Consider the following 14,593-nt stretch of genomic DNA (forward strand, 5'->3'; position numbering starts at 1 on the left):
GAATGTACATAATTAAAACAATCAGGGAAGCAAATGAGGAGATGAAAGAACAAATGCAGGCACTAAATGAACGCACTAATCAACAGTTAAAAGAGCAAATAGGGGAAGCAAAAGAGCATTTCAATAAAGAGTGAGAGATACTGAAAAAAAACCAAACGGAAATCCTTGAAATGAAGGAAACAATAAACCAAGTTAAAAACGCCATAGAAAGCATAAACAATAGGATAGATCACCTGGAAGACAGAACCTCAGATATTGAAGACAAAATATTTAATCTTGAAAACAAGGTTGACCAAACAGAGAAGATGGTAAGAAATCATGAACAGAATCTACAAGAATTATGGGATATCATGAAGAGGCCAAATTTAAGAATTATTGGGATTGAGGAAGGCTTGGAGAAACAAACCAAAGGAATGAACAATCTATTCAATGAAATAATATCAGAAAATTTCCCAAATCTGAAGAATGAAATGGAAAATCAAGTTCAAGAGGCTTATAGGACTCCAAATACACAAAATTACAACAGACCCACACCAAGGCACATTATAATGAAAATACCTAACATTCGAAATAAAGACAGAATTTTAAAGGCCGCAAGAGAAAAGAATCAGATTACATTCAGGGGGAAACCAATAAGAATATCAGCAGATTTTTCAATCCAGACCCTAAAGGCTAGAAGGGCCTGGAACAACATTTACCAAGCCCTGAAAGAATATGGATGCCAACAAAGAATTTTATACCCAGCAAAACTTACTTTCAGATTTGACGATGAGATAAAATCCTTCCATGATAAACAAAAGCTAAAGGAATTTACTAAAAGAAAGCTGGCATTACAGAACATTCTCAGCAAAATATTCCATGAGGAAGAGATGAAAAACAACGATGTAAATCAGCAAAGGGAGGAACTACCCTAAAGGAATAGCCAAATAAAGGAGAAACCAAATCATGTCAAAAAACAAAAATGAGTCCAATGACTAGGAATACAAATCATATCACAATAATAACTGTTAATGTTAATGGCCTGAACTCAACAATCAAAAGACATAGACTGGCAGATTGGATTAAAAAGAAAAATCCAACAATATGCTGCCTGCAAGAGACCCATCTCATAGAAAGAGATACCCATAGACTAAAGGTGAAAGGATGGGAAAAAAACATACCATGCACACGGACACAGCAAAAAAGCTGGAGTATCCATCCTCATTTCAGATAATGTGGACTTCAAGCCAAAACTTGTCAGAAGGGATAAAGAGAAGGACATTACATACTGCTTAAGGGAAGCATAAATCAGCAAGACATAACAATCATAAATATCTATACCCCGAACATTGGCTCATCCATGTACGTCAAACAAATCCTTCTCAATTCCAGAAATCAAATAGACCACAACACAATAATACTAGGTGATTTTAACACACCTCTCTCACCACTGGATAGATCGTCCAAACAAAAATTGAATAAAGAAACCATAGATCTCAATAACACAATCAACAATTTAGACTTAACCGACTTATATAGAATATACCACCCAACAAAGAATGAATACACTTTCTTCTCAGCAGCACATGGATCCTTCTCTAAAATAGACCATGTTTTATGCCACAAAGCTACTGTTAGCAAATACAAGAAGACAGAGATACTACCTTGTACTCTATCAGATCATAATGGACTGAAATTAGAAATAAATGACAGATTTAAAAACAGAAACTTCTCCAATACTTGGAGATTAAATAATACACTATTATACGATGAATGGATAACAGAAGACATCAGGAGGGAAATTGAAAAATTCTTAGAAGTAAATGAGAACAAAGACACATCATATCAAAATCTCTGGGACACTATGAAAGCAGTACTGAGAGGAAGATTTATTTCATGGGGCGCATTCAACAAAAGAAGTAGAAATCAACAAATAAACGACTTAACACTACAGCTCAAAGCCCTAGAAAAAGAAGAGCAGACCAGCACCAAAAGTAGTAGAAGACAGGAAATAGTTAAAATCAGAGCCGAAATCAACGAAATTGAAACAAAAGAAACAATCGGAAAAATTAACAAAATAAAGAGTTGGTTCTTTGAAAAAATAAACAAAATTGATAAACCCTTAGCCACGCTAACAAAGAGAAAGAGGGAGAAAAATTACTAAAATTCGGAATGAACAAGGAAATATCACAACAGACACGAGTAAAATACAAAACATAATTAGAAGCTTTTTTGAAAATCTATACTCCAACAAAACAGAAAACCTCGAAGACAACAAGTTTCTAGAGACATATGAATTACCTAAACTGAACAAGGAAGACTTACACAACTTAAATAAATCAATTTCAAGCAATGAAATAGAAGAAGTCATCAAAAGCCTACCAACAAAGAAAAGTCCGGGACCAGATGGGTTCTCAGCCGAGTTCTACAAAACCTTTAAAGAAGAGCTCATTCCAATACTTCTCAAAGTATTCCATAAAATAGAAGAGGAGGGAACCCTCCCAAACTCATTCTATGAAGCCAATATCACCCTGATACCTAAACCAGACAGAAACACATCGAGGAAAGAAAATTTCAGACCAATATCCTTAATGAACATCGACACAAAAATTCTCAACAAAATTTTAGCAAATCGCATACAAAAATATATTAAAATGATATTGTACCACGATCAAGTGGGTTTTATCCCAGGGATGCAAGGTTGGTTCAACATCCGGAAATCAATAAATGTCATTCACCATATCAACAGACTAAAAGTTAAGAATCACATGATTATTTCCATAGATGCAGAAAAAGCATTCGATAGAATACAGCATCCCTTCATGCTCAAAACACTAGAAAAAATTGGGGTAGTGGGAACATTCCTTAACATTGTGAAGGCCATCTATGCTGAGCCCATGGCCAATATCATTCTAAATGGTGAAAAACTGAAAGCATTCCCTCTAAAAACTGGAACAAGGCAGGGATGCCCTCTTTCACCACTTCTATTCAACATTGTCCTTGAGACTCTAGCCAGAGCAATTAGACAAACCAAAGAAATTAAAGGGATACGAATTGGAAAAGAGGAACTCAAACTATCCCTGTTCGCTGATGACATGATTATATATTTAGAGGAACCTGGAAATTCCACCAGAAAACTCTTAGAACTCATAAGTGAATTCAGTAAAGTAGCAGGTTACAAGATCAATGCTCATAAATCCAATGCATTTTTATACATAAGTGATGAATCTTCAGAAAGAGAAATTAGGAAAACTACCCCATTCACAATAGCATCGAAAAAAATAAAATACTTGGGAATCAATCTCACAAAAGAGGTGAAAGACCTCTACAATGAGAACTACAGAACACTAAAGAAAGAAATTAAAGAAAACCTTAGAAGATGGAAAGATCTCCCACGTTCATGGATAGGAAGAATTAATATTGTCAAAATGGCCATACTACCAAAAGTGCTATATAGATTCAATGCAATTCCAATTAAAATCCCAATGATGTACCTTACAGAAATAGAGCAAGCAATTATGAAATTCATCTGGAAGAATAAGAAACCCAGAATAGCTAAAGCAATCCTCAGTAGAAACAGCGAAGCAGGGGATATCACAATACCAGATCTTCAACTCTATTACAAAGCAATAGTAACAAAAACGGCATGGTATTGATACCAAAATAGACAGGTAGATCAATGGTACAGAATAGAGGACACGGACACAAACCCAAATAAATACAATTTTCTCATACTAGACAAAGGGGCCAAAAATATGCCATGGAGAAAAGATAGCCTCTTCAACAAATGGTGCTGGGAAAACTGGAAAACCATATGCAGCAGAATGAAATTAAACCCCTATCTCTCATCCTGCACAAAACTCAACTCACAATGGATCAAGGACCTCAGAATCAGACCAGAGACCCTGCGTCTTATTGAAGAAAAAGTAGGTCCAAACCTTCAACTTGTTGGCTTAGGAGCAGACTTCCTTAACAGGACTCCCATAGCCCAAGAAATAAAAGCAAGAATCAACAACTGGGATAGATTCAAACTAAAAAGCTTTCTCTCAGCAAAGGAAACTATCAGTAATGTGAAGAGAGAGCCTACAGAGTGGGAGAATATCTTTGCCACTCATACTTCAGATAGAGTGCTAATATCCCGAATCTATAAAGAACTCAAAAAACTCTACACCAAGAACACAAATAATCCAATCAACAAATGGGCTAAGGAAATGAACAGACACTTCACAGAAGAAGATGTACAAGCAATCAACAGATATATGAAAAAATGTTCAACATCTCTAGTAATAAGAGATATGCAAATCAAAACTACCCTAAGATTTCATCTCACCCCAATTAGAATGGCGATTATCAAGAACATAAGCAACAATAGGTGTTGGCGAGGGTGTGGGGAAAAAGGTACACTCATACATTGCTGGTGGGGTTGCAAACTAGTACAGCCACTCTGGAATGCAGTATGGAGATTCCTCAGAAAGCTTGGAATGGAACCACCATTTGATCCAGCTATCCCACTCCTTGGCCTATACTCAAAGGACTTAAAATCAGCATACTACAGAGATACAGCCACATCAATGTTCATAGCTGCTCAATTCACTATAGCCAGATTGTGGAACCAACCCAGATGCCCTTCAGTTGATGAATGGATAAAGAAACTGTGGCATATATATACAATGGAATATTACTCCGCCATGAGGAATGACAAAATTATGGCATTCGCAGGCAAATGGATGAAATTGGAGGATATCATGCTACGTGAGATAAGCCAATCTCAAAAAACTAATGGACGAATGATCTCGCTGATAAGCGGATGAGGACATATGGGGGCGGTAGGAGGGGTTAGTGTTAAGGTTAGGGTTAGGTTTGGGGTTAGGGATAAGGAGGGTGGTAAGAATGGAGGAAGAAAGGAATGTATAGAGGGAAAAGAGGGGTGGGAGGGGAGGGGGGAAGGGAAAAAATAACAGAATGAATTAAACAACATTGCCCTATGTATATTTATGATTTTTAATTAAAATAAAAAAAAAGAAAAAAAATAACTTATAATTCAATAATAAAAAGATAATTGAAGGAAAAAAAAGATTCTCATTTCTAGAATGGGAATGGTTTGTACCTTATCATAAGGAGATGTATGTGATGGGGATAGAATAAGCCAATAACAACTACTACTTATTGCCCTTACTGCCAGCAACTGTTCTGAGGATTTAACAAATCCTATTTCATTTATTCTTCACAACTATCTTATCTAGTAGGTCCTAAAATTATCCCCTTTTTACATTTGACACAGAGAAGTAACTTTCCCCAACTTTGCACAGCTAATAAGTAGCAGAGACTCAATTTGAATCTAGGCAACTTGCATCTAGAATCCATACTCTTACCTTAAGTTAAAATCCATGAGATAATGCCTGTAAAGTGCTTAGAACAAGGGCCTAACTCAGAGAAAGCATAAAATGTTGGCTGCTAGGGTTTTTGGTTACACCCACATTTTTCACTGAGTGCCTGGTGTATGTGTGTGTGTCAAGCACTCTTACACAAGATGAAGAAAGTCTGGGCATTGTTCTTAGGGTATGTCGTTCTCTACTCTCCTACAAAAAGCCTGTCCTCCTCTTCTATTATTCTAGTAAGATTTAGTAGTGCCTTTCTTTCCATGAATTTATCATAGCTACTATTCATTTCTCTTGTCTTTAGAGTTGAGGTTCAGACAGAACATACAATACTATAAAATCTAAACAATTGTCAAAAGTTAAACAAACAAATGTAAGCATGGTTTAGAACTATTATCTAGTGGCTCTGCACGTGGCTTGACACATAATAAATGAAAGTAAACCTTTAGAGAATGAATTAACTAAAACTAAGACTACGTTATAATTGCATAAAGCCATAAATACAGTTGCTGTTTGTATGCAGTCAGCCTTTTTTTGAGTATGTAGTAGGACTGTAACCATTCTACTAATTTGTACAAAACATAGTGATGTGAAAGACAGATCCTGTCTGACAAAGAGTTGACTATTAGAGAACAAATATAAACTAAGTACAGTGAAAGTGTTACAAATTAATGATCATTTCTCTTATATTTTTCATACTTAATGACAAATAATCCCATGAAGCAGATTTTGTTGCTTTGAAAAATATAAGAAACTGTTCTTCACTGATGTTCCCAGTTAATGCATTGTGATAAAAAATTGACTAAAGCCTTGTATAGTTATACCATTCTTAACATAGATTATTTGATAGTAATAAAATTTTCAATAATATAAAGAACCTACTGTTTTCACACAATTTTGACATGGAAGAAGAGAATATGAGGCACAGATCTCTTTATGAGCTCTTGGAGACCACTACATAGTTCAATACTGTGCTGAAAAGATAACAAATGAATTGTATATAAATAGCTATAGCTTCTAGGAAGTGTTTGTGGAGAGCATTTTCATTCTCTTGCAATAAAACCAATAAGAGCCATGTATTATGAATCCTGCAAGTGTTTTCTTTTTCCAGTACAAAACTATTTTTAGTCATTTGTTTTGTGATAAATTTCACATTTTTAATAAAGCCAAAAGTCATTTGAAATTCAGGTAAATTAATCTTGTTTAGAAAGAAGTTTTGCAGTATTGTATGTTGTTTTAATATCTAAACATTGTAAAATAATAAAAAGTTCACTGCTTTTTCATAATAATGTATTCTTTTTTTCCCATTTCCAAAGTTCCATTTTAAGGAGAACATGTTAAACTATACCACAGGGATGCACTCAGCAAAATCCAAATAGGGACAAACACCAGAATAATGCTGTTGTTTCATCAAATAAACTGTAAGGGAAGAAAATTGAAGACAGAAATGAAAAGAGACTTGTTACATTGTCCTGGGGTTGGCATGTTTGTACTCCAGTCTCCTACTCTCCTTATTTGCTTTTAGGAACTGCATAACTTAGGCCCAGTCAGTTTTCTTCCCTTTGAGTCTTTTTTTCTTTACCATCTGTTAAATGATATGGTTAAGACTGTGTGATTTCTAAGGTCACATCCAACTTTGAAACCCTAAAAATGTTATTAATAAGAATAGAATCAGAAAAGAGATGTGTTTTCATCAGCTTTTTCACAGCTGAGACTAAAAGACTTGACAGGAACAATTTTAGAGAAGGAAAAGTTTATTCTGGGGCTCATGGTTTCAGAGGTCTCAGTCCATAGACAGCTGGCTGCCTTCCTCGGGGCTCCAGATGAGACAGAACATCACGGTGGAATGCTGTGGTGGAGGGAGACAGATCAAGACATGATGATGATCAGAAAGAAGAGAGACTCCATGCACCAGATACAAAATATATACCCCAAAGGCACACACCCCCAATGAGCCATCTCTTCCAGCCACAGTTAATCCCTCTCAGAAAATAAATTCACTGATTGGATTAAGGCTTTTATAACCCAATCATTTCACCTCTAAACTTTCTTGCATTGTCTTACACATGAGCTTTTGGGGGATATCTCACATCCAAACTATAACATTCTGTCCCTGACCCCCAAAAGCTCACACTCATCTCACAATGGAAAATACATTTAGTATAGTTCTAAGAGTCCCATGGTCTGAACAGTTCCAGGAATGCCCAAAAGTCCAAATCCAAAGTCTCCACTGAGACTCAAGGCAAACTCTTAAGTGTGAGCCCCTGTAAAAATCAAAAGCAAGTTACATATATCCAATATATACAGGTATAGAGTAAACACTTCCATCCCATCAAGGAGAATTTGGGGCACAGAAAGAAGGAATGGGACTAAAGCAAGACCTAAATACAGCTAGGCAAACAAACCTTGTAGCTCCACATCCTGTATCTGGAACATATGGCATTATAATGCTCTCCAGAGGGCTTGTGTAGTTCCATCCCTATGGCTTTTCTGGTTGCAGCCCATGTGGCCTCTAGTTGGCTTGTCTCTGCTTCCTGGTAATGTACTGAGCTGCTTTCCTCTACCACACTCTTCCGCCATGATGTTCTGCCTCACCTCTTGTACCAAGGAATGGAGCCAGCTGTCTATGGACTGAGACCTCTGAAATTGTCAACCCCAAATAAACTTTTTCTCCTCAAAAATTGTTCTCATTTTGGTCTTTTAATCATAGCTGCACAAAAGCTGACTAAAACCAGAGGGGTGTTATAAAGGCTGGTGAAGTGTTAGATTTACCTCTGGACATGTGTACTGTCCACATTAGGTCATTCTACTCTAGGTATTATTCCCTGAAATCCAGTTTTTTCCAACATATGAACCATCTTATAAGCCCTTTTCATAAGATGCTGCAGAGCACAAGGGGCACATCACAGGTCTGGGAGTCAACTGTCTTTCACCAGGAATGTGACTAAAAAGTTATGCACCTGTTGTTTTTATTTACAAACCAGAAAAAGATTGTAGCAATTGAACAAAATGAAGCATGAAAAGTACTTAGAATACATATAAAGAGAGGCTTTAAAAAGATATATGCACCAGTTTCAAGGGGTGGACCATAATTAGAGCCTAATTCAATTAAACGAACTTAAAGAACATTTGTTACATTTTTAATACAATTTTAAATTTGAATTCTTCATGGATATTTGATGATATGGAGGAATTATTTAAATTTTTAGACATTATTATGTTTTCTAGCTATGTTAAGAGAGGGGAGACACAGTTCCTATTTTTTTAGAGGTTATAAACTAAAAAGTTTCAAGATGAAATGAAAAAAATAACTTTTAAAAGTAAATGCCTTGGGGTAAATTCATGCAAATCTCTTTGTGAGTGGAATCTACTTAGCCCCTCCAGCCTTATTCTTCATAAGGTACTTGGTCTAGCCACTCCAACTCCTTTTAGTCCACTGATTGTGCATTGCTCACTCACCCCCCCCCCCGCCCCCCCGTTTTACTACATGTTTTCTGGGACTCCTTCTCCATCTCTCTCTTCTGACTGGTTTCCATTCATTCATCAGTATTGGTCTGATGCCCTCTCCGCTGGGAACCCTATTTTGAATTCATCCCCAGGCTGGGTTAAGCACCATCAACTACATACTGCTAATACTGATTATTGCACTGTGCTAGAATTACCTATTTATTTTTCTATTTCCCCCATATACGATGATTTTGGGGGGTGGGTGGAGATTGGTGATTATGTATTTTACCTCTGAATCTCAAGAATTAGAAACCATGAGTGGTTTCTAGAAATATGCTAGGAGGCTGGGTCAAGATATTAGCAGTAGGAATGGAGAGCCAGAGGCAAGATTTAAGAGAGGTTGAAAAAGAACGGACAGAATTTACTGCCTGCCTAGATTTGGAAGAACAAAGGAGAGAAGTTCCAGATGATCAAAAGGGTCCTACCATGGAAAGATAGCGAAGATTAAGGATAATAAGAGAGTTCACTGGGAGGAGATAATGCCATTTTCGTAGACACATTAATCTTAAAATGTATCATAAATTGGTTCTGAACATCATAGCAGTTTGTGACAAACAGTACAGCATAATTTAGTTTAAAAATAAAAAAACACCAAATTTAAAGACTAAAGCTACTAGTTTTATGATTTTAAGCAGGTCATTTAAAATCTTTAAGCCAACTTTTTTCTCCATTAAAAAGTGCTTGACAATACTTTGTATTCCTTCCAAAGTCAAGTCAGTAGTAGATGATGATTTGTATATAATAGGGAATAGAAATGAGAAATGAAATTTTGAAATTGGAAAGAAAAAAATAAATGAATCATATTAGTACCTGTTTTATTTGGGTTTAAAAAAATTTTTTTTAGTTGTCGATTGACATTTATTTATATGTGGTGCTGAGAATCAAACCCAGTGCCTCACACATGCTAGGGAAGCGCTCTACCACTGAGCTAAAACCCAAGCCCTAAGTGCCTTTTTTAAATTTAGCATAGATCAGAAAAGGAAGGTACAGTGGGTCCTCTTCAAGTTTTAGGATAGGAAAACTGAACATGGCCAATAAAAGCTTTGAGCTGCTCTACAAATAAATGGATTCACTCATGTTTTCTGGTACTATCTGCTGCAGATAAGAAGCCAGCTCTATCCAGAGGAAGAGTTCCACAACTCTGAGCAGGAAAGAATGAGGAATGAAATCTCTGACTTAACAGATGAACTTCATCAGAAGGAGATCACTATAGCAACTGTCATGAAGAAAGCTGCCCTTCTGGAAAGACAGCTAAAGATGGAGTTAGAAATAAAAGAAAAAATGTTAGCAAAGCAACAGGTATGCAGGCAAGAAGAAAGCTCTTTGCCAGGGCACGTTCTTGTTTGGTGCTCATGAAGGCCTTCCTTATTGACTGATAAAAGCATTGCATTGCTTAGTATTGTTTCTGGGACTTGGCATCACAGAAATGCTTGTACAACATACTTTGTAGGGTCACGAAAACCTTTGTGAGATATCATAAAGTTTCCTCAAAAACAATTAGGGAAGTAAGCAACAGTGCAAGGTAATGTCACTAAATCTCATCCTACCATTATCTTGTAACCATATTTTGAGCACCTACCACATACATGCTGATCAAATTTTTCCTTCTCAGTTGTTTTCTATATGTCATATTCACTAACATTTTTATTTAAAAAACAAAACTCTATTCCAGTTTTTCTGGGACATTTCCCACCCATCATTTTATGTATAAGAATTCCTTTACGGATTTAAAAATGGATGCTCTAACATGAAAATCAGTTTGTATTTACTGAACATTCACTTAATACACAGTCTAGTGCTTGAGGAAAAACAGCAACAGTACCTTACTGCTGAAATGTCACAAGCAACTTCTATTTTCTCTCTACCTCCCTCCCTCTCAGCCAGCCTGCCTACCTTTCCTCCTTCCTTTCTATTTACTTTTTAAATTCCTTCAATCTCTTATTCATAATCAAATTGATAGTCTGCTATTGAGAACACAAAATGTATCTGCCTCTCTACTCCAAATCTACATGTTTGCAGAACACAAAACATTTATTGAAAAAAATTTAAATAACTTTCTAGGCATACAAAGATCACTTCACAAATAGTGTGACTATTAAATCCTGTGTATTATAAAAACAGAAGAGACTCAGCCTTTGTCCAGTTATAAGCTTTAAACTGTAATTAACATATACAAGACACAGGAAAACAGAACCAGCAGGATAATAGCATCAGTGGTACCTGTGTGGAAAAGGAATATGTAAAGCTGGTTATAATGATCTGGGTAGTTGGATTATAAATGATTCTTGTTTTCAATTTTATCTTCTTAAGTATTTTCTGGATGCTGTCAATGAGCATATTTTTGGTAATTAACAAAAGTAAGTCTTTAAGGCAGTGTTTTATATAGAAATGAGCCCTAGATAAAAGGACAGATACCAAATCCTAAGTATTTTCAAGAAGAAAACATCAGGGAAAGAAAAAAAATTAGAAGACAAAATGAAGGAGACACAAACAAAGAAGGAAACTTGGCAGAAAGAACAAATTAAATATGAAAGCTATGTGTAATATATTGGAAAACTTAAAAGTTTTAATACTTAAAACTTAAAGAAATGTAATGAATGGTGTTATTTTAAGTGTGTTTTTAAACTATTTCTGTGGTGATAATTTGTATACAATAGAAAATAGCAATAAGAAATGGAATTTGGGAATTGGAAGGGAAAATGTAAGTGAATCATTATCATAAGTATGTGGTTTTAATTTATAAGAGGAGTTTACAGTGGGGCTGGCCAAAGATACAAGAGGTGAATAAGAGTACACAGTTGATAAACTTAAGGAGAAGTGTTTCCCTTCACCACAACTAGAAAATATTTGTATGCACCCTTATCTTTAATAGGATTATGAGTTTTCATTATGAACTTTACATGTACCTTTTATCTACTCACTTTTCAGGTCTCAGATATGAGATATAAAGCTATCAGAACAGAAAACACACATCTAAAAGGAATGATGGGAGATTTAGATCCTGGACAGTATATGGTAATATGCTGAATTCATTCAATAAATTGAACAAGAGATTACATAGTGGTCAGAATGTACCCAGACGTCATTTATTGAGCACTTCCCACGTATGAGGCATGCAAGGGTTGGAGTGGCAAATTGTCTTGCACTTTAGTTGAATTCATTTTTATCTTCAGGCTGGAACATTTTCATTTCTAGTTTTCTCCCTTCTTCTTTTTTTGAGTTGGCCTCAATTCTGATCATTTCTCAGACATGCCAAACATGATATTTCCTTGCTTTTGCTCAAATTGTTGCCTTGAAATTCTATACCCTACATGCCGGATTTAAATGTCAATCTTCCCCTCAATGAAGCCACTCCCCAAACCCGAGTTAGAATGAATTATTTCAACACTTGGTTTGTGTTTTGGTGTGACTTGTTTTGTAGCTTGTCCCTGGAGGGCAATCAGGGATCATGTCCTACTGTTTGTATCACCAGCACCTCCCAATATCAGATGTAGAGTAAGTCTTTGATATACATTGGTTGAATTAAAAGAGACATGAATGAATGAATTTACAGATTTGCACAAGGCAACTTAAGCAGGTTCTGTGTCTCAATTTCATTGTTTTAGGAAACAGTTGGTGGTTGATTTTTTTTATATGAAAATTTTTAATTCATTGTACTAACAAAATACTAGTGTTCCATGTTTATTATATATTTGCCCTGAGAGAAGTTTTAAAATGATTTTCAGTCAAGAATGAAGAGGATAAGATATGAGTATTGTTATTGCTTAACCTGGCCTCAGTTTCTTCAGTGATAAAGTGAAGGAGCTGGATTAGTCATACTCCACAGTCTCTTCTTAAGTCATGGTACTATATTCCTGCAATTTTATGTACTTATTCTCATAATAATCCATATTCTAGCCGAGTAGACGCCTCTAGAAGCATTCTGTCATCTTCTCTTAGTATGGTTAGAGATCCTGTAATTGGAGTATAAATGGGTAAAAAGTAAGACATATATGGTTTCCTTATCTGGTACATGAAAAACTCTGCTTATCACCTAAGATGTTTCATTTCTAAACCCTGGATACATAAAAAGTTAAGTAAGGTCCTGGCTCCATGGGTGTATTTTTAAAATCACAAAATAGTATTTGTATTATTTTTAAAACTCCATCTGAATGTCTTTAGGTGTTTTTTCTAGGTCATCACAGCCCTCTGAGTCTGCTTCACTCTGGTTCCTATAGGCATTTGGTTTTGTTCATTTTTTTTTTAAGAAATAAAACATACAAAGATATATAAAGAAGCAGGTAATTACCCACACGTCTATTCTCAATACCAGCTGGAACACCAGAGATATCCAGTACTAACAAAGCAGTGTGTAGAATTCTATCACTTTTCTCTTTGAAAGGTGAGTTGGATGCTCTTTTAGAGATATAAATATATAATATATGCATTACTCAAAACTGCCTCTGACTGTATACATAGATATTTTTACATGACAGTAGACATATTTTTGTTTTTCCGTATTTTCTAGAAAAAAGTTATACTCATGTATAATACATATAATTTTTATAAATTCATTCATAACTTATGTACTAATAATTTCAGCAGTTACTTTTTGCTTGCTTCTGCCCCTTCCCCTTTCCTCCATTCCTCTATTCATATCATACCCCACTCACCCATTAATGTGTGTGTGTGTTGTATGTGTGTGTGTGTGTGTGTGTGTGTGTGTTGTCATAGACCTATTTAGGGATTTTATCATTTTTAAAAATAAGGATCACATACTTCTGTGTGTCTTGTTTTTATTCCAATATTGCAGCATCATGTTAAATGAAATAAGCTAGACTCAGAAAGTCAAGGGTCATATGTCTTTTCTTCTATGTGGAAGCTAGAAAGAAAACAAGGTATGTGGCACAGGGAGGATCTCATGAAAATAGAAGACACAGCAGTAGGGTAGAGAAGAGGAAGCCAGAGAGTGGAGGAGGGGAGGGCAAGGGAAGTACTAGGGAATGAAATTGATGAAAGTATGTTATAGGCATGTATTAATATGCCACAATCAGACCCACTATTCTATATAATTACTATTCACTAATAAAAAATGTATATCCCTTGAAATTCTTCCAAATCAACTGCTTCAAGTCTTTTTCATTATTTATATTTGATTATATTCCATGATATGAATGTATCAAAATTTATTAAACATTTTTCATAATTATTTTAACTCTGTTTTCAGGTTTGTCTAAACGAATAATATTATTAAACACACACGTGTGTGTGGGTGTCTACATATAGTTTTGGAATGGCTTCCTAGAAGTGGTTTTGATGATTCACAGGTTATGTTTTAATTTTAATAGCTGTTATCAAATCATATTTCCACCTTTGTCTCTTTCATCCTTGCCAGCAATAGGTATTATTATTCTTTTTAGTTTTTGTCAGTGTTATGGTTTAGAAATGAAGTGTCCCTCAAAGCTTGTGTTAATGCAGAAATATTGAGAAGTAAAATGATTAGATTATGAGAATTGTGATCTAATCAATACATCCTACTTTGAATGGAATAACTGGGTGGTAACTGTAGGTAGGTAGGGTGTGGCTACCCTAGATGGGTCACTGGGATTATACTCTGCAAGTGTTCATCTTTCCTGTGGCCCTTTCCCCTTTCTCTTCCTGCTTCTTGCCTGCCATGAGGTGAGAAGCTTCTCTCCACCACACATTTCCACCAATGATGGCCTTTTCTTGGGCCTAGAGCAATGGAGTAG

General features: G+C 35.6%; 1 protein-coding gene across 8 annotated transcripts in view; it reads left to right on the forward strand.

The window, feature by feature from the left end:
• The window catches only part of DEUP1 (deuterosome assembly protein 1), a 97,141-nt gene that overhangs the window by 58,118 nt on the left and 24,430 nt on the right, over positions 1 to 14,593 (forward strand). For all 8 annotated transcript variants that reach the window (XM_079103626.1, XM_079103630.1, XM_079103629.1 and 5 more), the window contains 2 exons: positions 9,966 to 10,163; positions 11,793 to 11,879. In XM_079103626.1, the coding sequence (XP_078959752.1) occupies positions 9,966 to 10,163; positions 11,793 to 11,879 (285 nt within the window). The remainder of the gene's footprint in view (positions 1 to 9,965; positions 10,164 to 11,792; positions 11,880 to 14,593) is intronic.

The sequence above is a fragment of the Sciurus vulgaris genome, assembly GCF_902686455.1.
Source record: "Sciurus vulgaris genome assembly, chromosome: 11".
Classification (NCBI taxonomy): domain Eukaryota; kingdom Metazoa; phylum Chordata; class Mammalia; order Rodentia; family Sciuridae; genus Sciurus; species Sciurus vulgaris.